The 13,282-nt window shown below is 42.9% G+C and overlaps 1 protein-coding gene across 8 annotated transcripts in view; it reads left to right on the top strand.

Moving 5' to 3' along the window:
• The window catches only part of LOC110001119 (diacylglycerol kinase zeta), a 73,159-nt gene that overhangs the window by 29,804 nt on the left and 30,073 nt on the right, over window positions 1-13,282 (top strand). For 5 of the 8 annotated variants that reach the window (XM_029281799.2, XM_029281800.2, XM_029281795.2 and 2 more), the window contains 22 exons: window positions 361-469; window positions 676-768; window positions 1,667-1,744; window positions 2,396-2,458; window positions 4,235-4,291; window positions 4,645-4,713; window positions 4,879-4,950; window positions 5,034-5,150; window positions 5,474-5,545; window positions 6,085-6,183; window positions 6,275-6,357; window positions 6,447-6,507; window positions 6,712-6,825; window positions 6,910-7,047; window positions 7,578-7,656; window positions 7,983-8,038; window positions 8,254-8,316; window positions 8,504-8,577; window positions 9,465-9,576; window positions 10,770-10,856; window positions 11,062-11,174; window positions 11,306-11,406. In XM_029281799.2, the coding sequence (XP_029137632.2) occupies window positions 361-469; window positions 676-768; window positions 1,667-1,744; window positions 2,396-2,458; window positions 4,235-4,291; window positions 4,645-4,713; window positions 4,879-4,950; window positions 5,034-5,150; window positions 5,474-5,545; window positions 6,085-6,183; window positions 6,275-6,357; window positions 6,447-6,507; window positions 6,712-6,825; window positions 6,910-7,047; window positions 7,578-7,656; window positions 7,983-8,038; window positions 8,254-8,316; window positions 8,504-8,577; window positions 9,465-9,576; window positions 10,770-10,856; window positions 11,062-11,174; window positions 11,306-11,406 (1,910 nt within the window). The remainder of the gene's footprint in view (window positions 1-360; window positions 470-675; window positions 769-1,666; window positions 1,745-2,395; window positions 2,459-4,234; window positions 4,292-4,644; window positions 4,714-4,878; window positions 4,951-5,033; window positions 5,151-5,473; window positions 5,546-6,084; window positions 6,184-6,274; window positions 6,358-6,446; window positions 6,508-6,711; window positions 6,826-6,909; window positions 7,048-7,577; window positions 7,657-7,982; window positions 8,039-8,253; window positions 8,317-8,503; window positions 8,578-9,464; window positions 9,577-10,769; window positions 10,857-11,061; window positions 11,175-11,305; window positions 11,407-13,282) is intronic. The other 3 variants (XM_029281797.2, XM_065952015.1, XM_029281798.2) reach the window with 1 other exon arrangement.

Raw genomic sequence — 13,282 nt, forward strand, 5'->3', positions numbered from 1 at the left:
TCTCTCGGCCAGGACTCTCTGGTAAATGAGAATCATGATCTCAGTGAAGGTGTTCTGGTGAAAAAGAGTTAAAATAAATAAAACTTAACGTAAGCGCTCAGCTGACGAGTCAAAGGAAGTATCCACCGTATGACATCAAACATTTACCTTACTGTTCCTTTTCCACCTCCTAACAAGTTCCTTTTTTTAAGTCAATGCTCAACTTTCAATCCACCGGAAGTTCCTTGTTTTCTTTCAAAATAAAAGCTGGTTTGATCCAATTAGTTAGATTTTTAATTAAATTGTTTTCTTTCCTTTTTTAGTTTTACAATCAAGAAGAAAATCAGAGCATTCACAAGTTTCTCTCGTTTGTGTTTCCAGGAAAGCTATCGCCAAGTCCGGCCTTCACCATCTGCCCTGTCAGCCGAGCACATCGTCTCTGAACAGAACCGACCCCGAGGCAATTATCCGCAGCACTCTGGACTGGACTGTGAGTTCTGCACATTCTTCCTTAAAAAAAATAATGTTTTTTGAGGTCTAAGTAGGAAATAAGGTGCTAGAATCCCCTAGGATAAACATTAAAAGTTGACTCTGATCACCCAGCTTTAGCTTTCCAATCTTCATCTGTAGATGTATAGAAAACAGGGGAATGCTTCACATCTGTCCTCCTCTGTGTGTCTGTGTTTGCTTCTGCAGGACTCGGCTCTGTACGGAGATCATATCTGGTTCGAGACGAATGTTTCTGGAGATTATTGTTATGTAGGAGAACACTGCATCGCCCGAGCACAGGTCAGTATCTCACTCATGATCATCTGTCATCTGACTCTGCCTCTTAATCTTATGCAAGAGTCATACTCAGCTGCATTTCACTTTGCAGACGCTGTCAGGTTGAAGCAAGCCTGTTAGATACGAAATGCACAAAAAAAAAAACAGACTCCACCAGCTAAACTTTAAAAAAAGGCGTCCCTCACTGTCATCTTTTCTTAAACCTGTTGCAAAAATCTGGGCGTGACTTTTGGCTCAACTTTTAAATTTGACAAACAGATAAACTCTGAGGTCGACTGCTGCTTCCTCCAGTTACCATCCTTAGATTAATTAAACCGTGTTAAAGTTTCCTAGATGCAGAAAAAAACCTCCATTTTGTTTTTCTAGAGTGATCCAGGTTGTAAGTAGAGAAGGTCGTGCCTTTTAATGACTTCCTCATTACCAACCTTCATCTTTGAAAGGTCAAACTCGGCGGGAACCCCTCTGCATGAGCGCTACCACACTGACTCATCTTCTTCTTTATCTAATAAATATCACTCTATGCTCATGTGTTTCATCTCCAGCATGAAAAAAACAGCCCGTCATTATCTCAGAACGCCGGCATGTCATGATATATTTTTATTCCCGTCAGCTCGTATCAGGGTCAAACATTTAACCGGCCTTGTCACGTCACAAACGTCACGCTCGATCATTTCAGATCTTATCACAGTTTGTATCTGACTGCAGCTGCAGGAACTTCAAATCACTTTTTGTAAAACAACGCTGACCCCTAGTGGTCAGAGATGATACGACTGAACCAAAGCTGCTGAAAATCAAAATCCAACTCACTGAATTATATATTTTTAACACTCTATTTCATCGATTCCTGTAAGTTCATGTCTCTAATCTTTCAAACTTCTCTGTTTCTTTTTGTCTTTTTCAGCAAAAGTCGGTCATCCGAAAGAAGTGTGCAGCCTGTAAGATCGTCGCCCACACCATCTGTATCGAACAACTAGACAAGGTAATTCTGCTTTCATTTAAAGACTTTAAACAGGATTTAGAAATTAGAGCGAGTCAGCGTTTTAAGACCATTTCTCTCTTTTTATCCTCTGCATTCTTTGTGTTTATATTTCAGAGTTTAAATGACTCATAGGTGCGATCTTTAATGCTTCTACGTCCACTCAGAGTCGTTGTTTTTGTCCCTGACGGGCTCAGGTTGTTTTTCTAAGTGTACAGAAAAGGATTCCTGCAGAGAAAGACCCTTTAGTTACAGAGGGAGATTCCAGAAAATATGTAAAAATCAGGCCCAGATTTAAAAAACAGGACTTCCCCTTGAAGTCTAAAACATAAACATGCATGTGTCAAACGTCCGCCTGCACAGATGGATAAAAATGAGAAAATTAAGAGTGTGTTCTAAGAGTCTAATGGAGGAAAAAAGGTGAGAAAGAAGAAGAAAAGGATTAAAGTTCCTGTCTTTAAAGACGAGGTAAAGATCACAGAGAAGTGAAAAGGAGGATTATTTAGATCTGTCACTCCTGATGTGGATCTAAAACCAGGTCAAGGATGATTCCATAGTCTTTATCTTTTCACTTCAGTCTTTGATTTCTCCGTGTGAAGCAGAGGACACGCAGCTTGTTTCTTTCTTTAACCGTCCCTCCTGTCTAACCTGCAGTTTACCAGCTCTAGTGCCATTCTGCTGGACGCCACGCTGCCCCTCAATGATCCCGACTTTAGAGTGAGATAAAGCACCTTATTCATCCTCCTCCTCCTCCTCTCTCTCCTCTCTCCTGCTCTGTGATCCTCCATCTGACGGAAACACTCCCCGTCCATCAAATTCTAAAGAATCAAGCGCGCAACGTCAGTGTTTCCGTCAGGAGGAGGATTCATCTGGAGCCACAATAAAGGATCTCATTGGTGGAGGCTAATGTGGGTGTCTGCTGCTCAAATTAAATCTCTACATGATGAAAATCAAATCTTAACAGTCTTAAAGGTTGATTTCCTTTGTCCTTTCAGTCTCATTTTCTGGTTGCTCAAAGTAGTGTCAAGTATTCACTCGAAAGCAAAGTGTCAGGGGGACATGTTGGACCTCGGGCAGGACCAAACACCTCGGGGAACAGACATTTGCCTCGACTGTAAGGGCGGAGAAAGTTTATAAACTAGGTCGAGAAAAAAAGGAGTAAGAGCAATGACTCATGTCATCATAACTGTAAGAGGAATAAAAGTGATTAAAAGTTTTATAAAACGTAATATGTAAGTCTCTCTGGTGCTTAAGACGCAGGTTTAAAGAGTCTTCCTGTGGTGGTCTTTCAGAACCTTCTGTGTCCACCAGGTGGTCACTATAAGCTTTATCAAAAAGGATTGTTTAAAGAAGGTGCCTGCCTCCTGGACCCGGACTGGTCTAGTACACGATTTAATCAGAGAGTGGCCTCATAACTGAAGGTACTACTTTTTTCAGATCCTGTCAGCCTGCATTATGTGAGAATAATATTCTAGAGGAGAAATGGGGAACTAGAGGAGTTCCCAGAGAACTACGCAGCTTTAAAAGCTTCTTCTGTTTACATTCAAACCGCATCAAGGAACCTGAAACGTTTATTTTCTCCTGACTCTGGCTGCGGGTCACAAAGCTTTTGCAGAAACTTCAGCGCACTAAAACTTAAGGATGGGGAGAGCAGTTTGCCTCTGAAGTTTTTGATGCAAACATGATGATATTGTGTTCTATAAACGCGTGATTCTGCAAGCTTTTGCACGTCATGCACACAGTTATCGCTTTTCGATTTTCAGTTTGTGAAATGCAAAGCTGAGCTGGGATACAAGCTCTGCAGAAACAGCTTTGTCAGCCTCACAGTGTTCACTGTGGGCGCTGCAGCATCTGGTGGTGTGTCTCTTTGGTCGACCCTGGTGCTTTTTTTCTTTTCTCTGCACACTTCATCACTTCATTGGGAGTCATGGTACCTTCAAGTGGACGCAGAGCAAACTCTCACTGCTGCAAAACACACAAGTCCGAACATCTTTCACTGAACCTGTCGATGTGTTTTTCATAAAAGCATGGAGCACTTTTAGAAATGGAGGTCATGGAGCCTGAAACAAATATCAACTGTAGAAAACATGTGCATGAGAAAGTCGAGGACAATTGTCAGTTTGCAACTTTTACAGTCTTTAGTTGCCGAGTTTCATTATAGGCCGCTGTGACCTTTCACCTTCAATCTGAATGTGGTGGAGGCGTAATGGGGGGATGAAGTGATCCCCCCTCTGTAACGTCTTCAGAGGTAGTAACAGAGGCATTACAGAGGAGAGACGCAGCGCTGAGCTTAGTTAGGACACTTTTTATCAGTCTGAAAAAGCTTCTTTTTTTTTTTTTTTTTTTTAGTTTACAAAGTTTCATGCTTTTATGAAAACTGTAACATTCTTTTTACGACTCACCTGGAGTAAAAACCCTCTCATAGTTCCAAACGAGGAGCAGTTATCAGACTTACTTACTCCTCTCTTCCCTTTCTCATCTTCTCTCCTCCAGATCAACTTCAGGTGCAAACCGTCTTTCAGGGAATCAGGCTCCAGGAACATTCGAGAGGTGAGTTTATTTTTTCTGTTTTTCCAACTTTTTCTTTAATCTCCGACTGGAAAATGTGAAGCCTGCCTCAGACTGCAGGAGTTTTAAAATCTCAGGTAGCATCACTCTCATCAGGAGAATCTTAACCGATCTTAAAGCCAGAACCAAAGGCGACTGGACTGGTGGAAGATCTCGAGTCTGGAACGACCCTGCGGTTGTCAGGATGAAGGATGTCGGACCTCACACCGGCCTGATTATCCTGCAGTCTGAGCCAGGCTTATCTGACTGATATTTGAAGCTGTTTATCCTACGAGAGTGTATTTAATGTTGTGGTTGAAGTGTTTAATGTGTGTGACATGTGTGTGTGTGTTCAGCCCATCGTTGTGCGTCATCACTGGGTTCACCGGAGGCGTCAGGAAGGGAAATGCAAACAATGTGGAAAGGTGAGTGACAGATCCTTTCTCAGATAGTTTCGATTCCTTTTTCACAATGTGAGCGGTCAAAATGGGAGAATATGTAACTAAATGTTTACAAATGTGGTCGTTGAATTCCTTCAATTGAGCAGAAGCGAATCCCTAAAGCAGTTCTGCTCCTGTGTGCGTGTGCAGGGCTTCCAGCAGAAGTTTGCTTTCCACAGTAAAGAGATCGTGGCCATCAGCTGCTCGTGGTGCAAACAGGCTGTGAGTACGACGTTTAACAATCACAACACTTCACTTTGATCTTGAAATAAATCAATGTTTTAAAATGCTTTTCTCTCTTTTAGTACCACAACAAGGTGTCCTGCTTCATGCTGCAGCAGATTGAGGAGGCGTGTCCAATAGGAGCTCACGCTGCTCTCATAGTCCCGCCCACCTGGATTATACGAGTAAAGCGGCATCAGGTAACACCGCGCTTCGTCTTTAAATAACGTGCAATATCTCCCTGACTGTGAAGTTGTTTCTTGTGTTTGTGATGATCAAGAGAAACACCTTGTAGATGCAGACGGTAGATATTCTTCCTTCTTTCCTTCTTTCCTTCTTTCCTTCCTTCCTTTAGTGGTAATACGTTTTAAATCGTTACAAATCAGGGCGGCTCAGGTGGGATTATCAATAAGTCTTTATGATGCAGAGTGAGATGTGTGGTGTTACTTCTGGAGAGGAATCTGTTTGACGCCTTTTCTGCCGCTAAAACCTGCAGCTGTCTTTGTGTTTGTGTCTCCATCAGTCGTCCATGAAGTCGAGTAAGAAGAAGAAGAGGACGTCGTTCAAGAGGAAAAGCAGCAAGAAAGGAGCAGAGGTCAGTCCTGCAGAGCAGCACGATGTCACAGCGTCTTTCTCAGACCCACAAATGTTTTAAATTCTCCACGCAGGGAGAAAATCAACAATTCTGACATGATCGCATCTGAATTTAAAACCTTTGCACAAGATATATGTATCTGAATAGATGATAGTTTAACGATAAAAGAGGCCACAGAGTGTAGATTTTCTGACTTGTACTGCAGACCCATCGGCATGTTGATGCACGTGTAGTTTTCTTCCTCTCTCAGGGCTGCAAACAGACGAAGCAGCTGCTCATAAAGGACGTCCTTGATTGTAGATATTCCACTAGCACACTAACATTCAATGCAACCAACACAAAGACTTTTTCTGCTCAAAGTCTCCAAGGACATTTCATTATCAATGTCATTCTTTGCACCTGTTTCTGGGACATAATTTATGATAAACTCGGGTTTCTGTACGTCTAAAAAAAAAAAAAAAGGATATGTTTGCAGAAACCGACTTAAGACAGTCTTTAGTGTCGATTCTGAGTGAGTATTTTATCTTCTTCTCTTTCAGGAAGGACGACTGTGGAAGCCGTTCATAATCCGGCCGATCCCTTCACCTCTGATGAAACCGCTGGTCGTGTTTGTTAACCCTAAAAGTGGAGGAAACCAGGTATTTTTTTACAAACTCACTCATTAACAAACCAGATGAGACTGTGATCTCCACATGTTTAAAAGTGTTTTTATGTCTTTACTGTTTCCAGGGCACTAAGATCCTGCAGTCCTTCATGTGGTATCTGAACCCCCGACAGGTGTTTGACCTGAGCCAAGGAGGACCGACTGAGGGGTACGTCTCTCTGTTTCTATCTCAAACACACCTTGTTACATTCAATTCATTTGGCTGAGTTGACTTTTAACTGGTGTCAAACTTTTTAGGTTGGAGCTGTATCGTAAAGTCCACAACCTGAGGATCCTCGCCTGTGGAGGAGACGGCACTGTGAGTAGAAACACGCACACAGAGAATCCAGAGAGTGTTATACACCGTTACCATGTGTGCATTAAAGGAGCAATATGTAGCTGATTCAAACCAGAGCAAACGAGCTAGAGGTGTGAAAACGAGCTTTCATCGACTGTTTGGAGGGACTTTGTGTTTTGTCTCTTTCTTTGACTTCTTCTTCTTCTTTTGTCTGTGTTGAACCAGGTCGGCTGGATCCTGTCTAGTCTCGATGAACTCGGATTAAACCCTCAACCTCCCGTCTCTGTGTTACCGCTGGGTACGGGAAATGACCTCGCCAGGACCCTGAACTGGGGAGGGGTGGGTACAAAATATCCAGCTTTATTTTCATCTTTCCTCTTTTATGAAAGTTTGACTTCATGTTTGCATGCGTCGGTGTTTCAGGGCTACACGGACGAACCCCTGTCTAAGATCCTCTCACATGTCGAGGATGGGACCGTCGTGCAGCTAGACAGATGGAATCTACAGGTTGAACCAAACCAAAATACAGGGGCTGAACCGGACGAACAACAAACTGATAAGGTGACAAAAACTCACAATTTGTTTATTTACATGAGCAAATCTCCAAAAGGCTCCAATAGTACAAACACGGCCCAGAGGTTAAAGGTCAGTGACTGAATTAGCTGAGGTAGCAGACAGCTAGCAGCTCCCACCTGTCACTCAAAAGAGGCCACGCCCCCTAATTCTACATCACTTTAAGCCTTAATATAATTTGAACAGAAAGAGAAAAATGAGACCCAAACTGTTTTTGTACCAGGCTGTAAACTTTTTTTATTTTAACATGGGGCTCTATGGGGACTGACTCACTGCAGGAGACAGACTCTAGTGGACACTGGAGGAACTGCAGCTGTAAAGTTAGACATTTTAACATGGAGCTCTATGGGGACTGACTCACTGCAGGAGACAGACTCTAGTGGACACTGGAGGAACTGCAGCCTTTTTTCTACTTACCTATTGGCTATGGTTTCTAGCAGAGAAAAGAACCCAGATTTGACTCAACTGTAAACCCAATGTAACGGATATGCTTTATATGTGTTTGTGTGTTCTCTCAGCTTCCTCTCGATGTTTTTAATAATTACTTCAGTCTTGGATTTGACGCCCATGTGACTCTGGAGTTCCACGAATCAAGAGGTACGTTCTTAAAATAACCAGAAGCTTTTAAGGTAGCCAGGACCTGCACTGGATTCCTCCTTGTAATTTTGCAAGTTTGAGTTTTTCTGACATTATTTATTATCATTCAGAGTGTTAAGTTTAACGTGAATGATGCAGCATGGTAACAGAGAACGACATAAACTTCTCACTTTGTGGGAGGAGAAAATTTATCTTGAATCTTGCAGCGTAATCTGTCAAACAGCTTCTCTTGTTTTGTGTTAATATGAATGTTATAAGTTGCTGTTGCTTCATTGTTCTCAGAGGTTTTTGTTGATTTTCCGTCTCGCTGTCTGTCGTTGTTTCAGAGGCGAACCCGGAGAAGTTTAACAGCCGCTTTAGGAATAAGATGTTCTACGCTGGGGTGAGTAAACCGTTTATTTTCTACATTTTAAAATGTCACATCTCCAAACAACGATAATCTGGCTGTCCCCTCTTAGAAACCTGTGTGGTAGACCACAAATCCTGCTGGGGGCTTCATGATGCGCTCCTCTGAGAGAATTTACCTGTTCCTGTGTTTGTGTGTGTGTGTGTGTGTGTGTGTGTGTGTGTGTGTGTGTGTGTGTGTATCCCGCACAGACGGCGTTCTCAGATTTCCTGATGGGAAGCTCCAAAGACCTGTCGAAGCACATCAAAGTGGTGGTGAGTATCTGTCAATCAAACAGTCAGCTGCCTGTGAGAAAAACACTCAATCACTCTCTCTCTCTCTCTCTCTCTCTCTCTCTCTCTCTCTCTCTCTCTCTCTCTCTCTCTCTCTCTCTCTCTCTCTCTCTCTCTCTCTCTCCCTCCCTCTCTCTCTCTCTCTCTCTCGCCCTCTCTCTCTCCGCAGTGTGACGGCACAGATTTAACCTCGAAGGTTCAGGACTTGAAGCTGCAGTGTTTGGTCTTCCTCAACATCCCCAGGTGATAAATCCCACTTCTGATTCTTTCAGTATTTAAGTAAATATAAGTTTTAAAATCAGGACGATGTGTCATAAGGAATCAAACCTGAATCTTATCATCCTTTAGAGGTCGATATCAGAAGGGGGCGTGTCCAGACTTTGGAGATAATGGAGCATTAATAATATCCACATCATGTTTGAAATGTTGAGCTCTGACTCGTGTCAACACCGGAGAAAAAGTTTATTGACGAGCCTTTTGAGTTTTGTGATTTGACTCGACAGCTCGTAGGATTTATTCTCTGAATATAAACAGTTAACATGTCGTGAAAACATGAAATCTGGCACCTTGAAAGACTCCGTGAAAGTGTCATTGCTGCAGTTTGCACAAAGTCACATCTTGAATTAAAAAACAGCCAATAAAAGTTGTCAAACGACTTTGAATGTTTTTCATCTGGGGGCGCGATATTACACAAGCTGCTCATGACACCGAAGAAATAAGGCTCCAATTTAGTCAAATTGTTTTTTAATCTCGTTCATTGTCGTTGGTAAATTACGGCTTGTGGCGTCGGAGAATGATGTGTAATAAACCCCGTCCCCGAGCAGGGGGAGCCTCGTCTTCACCGCCAAGGTTTTAAATCCTCGCTGACACTGAGGAGGAGTTAATTGCGGAGTGTGTGCAGGTTCTGAAGACGGAGAGATTATGTCCTTTAATCAGTCACAAGGAGCTTTAATCAAATCACACCGTGATGATGTCGACGAGGGGTTCCTGCTGCGTCTCGTTATATCTGCGAGTGTTGTTTGTTTCAGGTAATGAAGCAAAGTTAGAAACGGAGGAACAGACTCTCAGACAATCAAAGTGTCGCAGACTGAGTTGCTGTTGTGTGTGTGTGTGTGTGTGTGTGTTTGCAGGTATTGTGCCGGCACCACACCGTGGGGAAACCCTGGAGATCACCACGACTTTGAGCCGCAGCGGCACGATGACGGGTACATCGAGGTCATCGGATTCACAATGACGTCACTGGTATGGAGCTCGATTCCTTGACCCGTGCCTCTAATTCTGACGTATTTTAAGGGTTTAACATAACTCACAGGTCCTTAAAGTTTAGGGATTACTCCTGTAGATTTCTTCAGCCTGCAGCAGGGAAACAGGCTGTGATGGCTGCAACATAATCAGGCAATCAGCATGAGGTCAAGACAGGCACTGAATGAACGACAAATCATCCTCAGAGAGACAAAGAAACATGTTCTCTTAATTCCCGCGTGATCTTGTAGTTCTCCTGAGATCTTGTAGTTCTCCTGAGATCTTGTCGTTCTCCTGAAATCTTGTCATTCTCCTGAGATCTTGTAGTTCTCCTGAGATCTTGTAGTTCTCCTGAGATCTTGTCGTTCTCCTGAGATCTTGTCGTTCTCCTGAGATCTTGTCGTTCTCCTGAGATCTTGTAGTTCTCCTGAGATCTTGTAGTTCTCCTGAGCTCTTGTAGTTCTCCTGTGATCTTGTCGTTCTCCTGAGATCTTGTCGTTCTCCTGAGATCTTGTCGTTCTCCTGAGATCTTGTAGTTCTCCTGTGATCTCGTAGAAACATTGACTTTGTGGAACTAAGCAGCAGCATTACAGAAGTGATCCCGACAGAGATCGACCTCTTTGTTAAAGAGTTTGTTTTTTTTAAAACCGTAAACAGCTGTCACATCGCTCTCCTCAAGGACAACAACCCCAGACTCAGGAGCTTTTTGACCTCGAAACATGCAAATCCAAACAGCTGATTTGCATGATGAGGAGCCAAAATAAAAGTTTTCTGTGTTGATTTCAAATTTCCTACTTTATACTTTGTACTAAATAACTATAATATAAAATAATTATATTGTGCAAAAGAATGGTTTTTGTTTCTGGCGTCCGTCTGAGTCCAAAGCGGACGCATTGTTTGTGTCATCCAGATGGTCTGAAGCGTGTTTTTTCAGGATAATAAATGATGCACAACTCGGTAAAAACAGATGCCGAGCTCTTAAATGTCAGAATGATTCATGCAGACAGTTCGGTTTAATTGCACAGAACAATTTAAAAACAAGCATCGTGAGATTCAAAGCCACAGATCCCTCATCCATCTGTTGGGGAATACGGCGCCTCGGGGGAAAAGAGAAGTGCTTTATGAAGTCATAGCTGCAATAATGACTACATGATAGGTAACGTGTGTGTGTGTGTGTGTGTGTGTGTGTGTAGGCCACTCTCCAGGTTGGCGGTCACGGCGAGAGGTTGAACCAGTGCAGAGAAGTCACCCTCACCACCACTAAACCTCTCCCAGTGCAGGTGAGTGCAGACCAAGACCGATTCTGAGTGCTACAACACGAGTTTGGAGAAAAACATTTTAAGAAAAACATTTTCAGAAACGTGCATGTTCTATTTTCTGATTTTTTTTTTCTCACTCCAAACAATAAATAAAGTCAAAGAATTGCTGATAAAACGAGTCCTGGTAGTAACTTGTTTCTGCGTCTGGTTTGTTGATTTGCTTCAGGTGGATGGAGAACCGTGCAGACTCGCTCCGTCCGTCATCCACATCAGCCTGAGAAACCAGGCCAACATGGTGCAGAAAACCAAACGACGGACCTCCCTGCCTCACATGAACGAGTACGCCTCCACGCACACACACACACATACACACATCTGCACACTCACCATCCTAACAATGAAGTGTCTTATCATTCAGACTTTGAATTATTCATCTCTTTAATTTGATTTTGGGGTTTTTTGTGTCTCAGTCAGCAGCCGGTCCCCGAGCGGCTGAGGATCCGGGTCAGCAGGATCAGCATGACGGACTACGAGGCTCTGCACTACGACAAGGACAAACTACGGCAAGCATGTAAGGACACACACACACACACAAATACACAGAATGGCACATCAGAGTTTATCTTCTTCTGATGTTGATTATCAGATTAAACGATCTTGAGTAGCAGAACGCTTTTTAAAAACGCCTCTCTTTTTAAAAAGTGTTTTTTTTTTTTCTGGTCGTATCAGGTCACGTCTCACTCTCCCGCTGCGTCTTGTTTGTCAGTGAGATTTCTTCAGAGCAGTTTATCAGGGTCAGAAAGCCCGACGTCTCGCCTCCTTTTCTGACAGCTTGCATCTTCAGGCTGCGGCGGGAACACGATCGCTTGTCGACGAGAAGGTCGGAGCGGTGACGTGAAGGTCAATGCAATCCTTATTTTTGGACTGCCTCTGCAGCCTGCATCACTCCCTGAACGTGTGTGTGTGTGTTCAGAAAAGAAACATGCTACACACACACACACACACACACACACACACACACACACACACACACACACACACACACACACACACACACACACACACACACACACACACACACACGGTTGCTGTGAGATAAAAGAAAGAGAAAACTCGTCTTCTGCGCTCATTAGGAACAATTACGTCGAGCCAGCTCTGCAGAACACACACACTCATTTAATCCCTGGTAGTACCGAGTTTAAACACAGGGGGGCGCTGTTACCTTTACAATAATGCAAACAACAGCCTTTATAACTGTTAACTGTAAATAATGTATGTGAGTGGAGATATGTAAGCGTGTACATATATTAAACTGTAATGAATATAAATAATTCATCTTTGTATTTAAAGAGTTTTTATTGGCTTCAGGTGATTTCATTACTTTTCACATCTCGTCCGTCGTTTCCCGTCAGTCTGACTTGTTTTTTCTCATTATGCAAATCAATCGGCGCTCTCCACTTGTGGATGTGTCACTCTCGGGGAGATGGTGGAAATATGATTCATACCCCCGAGGTTCAGCCGTTATATCATCTCATCGCCGTTTCTCTCTCTTTCACTGAGGCTTGTTAAAAAAACCATCCTGAACACGCTGAGAATAAAGAGATGGTTTCACACAGATTTTGGATTTTCCTTTCATAGCTGCAGAGGTATCATCTTTGCACTTTTCAGCGAGAGAGACTTCAGCCGGTACACAAAATATTCTGGTCAAATTACAGTTTTACCGGTGAGAGTTTTCATTTATGTTCACTCAGGTATCAGAGTCATTAAATAAGATGACAAAAACAAAAGTACAGAAGCCTGTGATGGCCAAGCTAGTGTCCTAGGACTTGAGATCGGTCCAGGTCTGGAGACCACTTTTATTTAAAGGTCTCAGTCTCGTCTCAGACTCTAAAGCATTTCTGATGGTCTTGTCTTGGTCTCTGACTTTTTTACATTGTGGTGCTTTGAAAACTAAAGTACAGAGACTTTGTTGTTGCTCCCAAATTTATTTAAAAGCAAACTTGGCAAATTTTGTTCACAATCATGATGATTTTTCAGATATACTGTTTATGGTTTTGGTTGTGTCTCTGTCATCAAGCACCCTGGTCTTGGTCTTGGTCTTGGTCTTGCCTCGGTCTCGCCCTGCCTTGGTCTTGGTCTTGACTTGAAACCTTAATAATAACCTAAATGAATCGTGTCCTGAGATCAGCAGCAGCTCTACACTTGGAAATTGTTCCCTGGAAAAGACTAGGCAGACTAGCGTCTCCTTCCCCGTTGTTGTCGACAAAGCTGATATCAGAAGCCCCACCCCTTCTTGATTTTGATTGGACGGTGAGGGAAAAGTGAGACTGTGGAATCAGGGATCATGTTAATTTATTGAGAATGTTTTTTTGTAGGTTTTGTTTTTATATACGCCTCCTACATAAATCCGTCTTTCAGGGAATTTTTGGAGACTTTTCAAGAATCTG

The sequence above is a fragment of the Labrus bergylta genome, chromosome 24 (genome assembly GCF_963930695.1).
Source record: "Labrus bergylta chromosome 24, fLabBer1.1, whole genome shotgun sequence".
Lineage (NCBI taxonomy): Eukaryota > Metazoa > Chordata > Actinopteri > Labriformes > Labridae > Labrus > Labrus bergylta.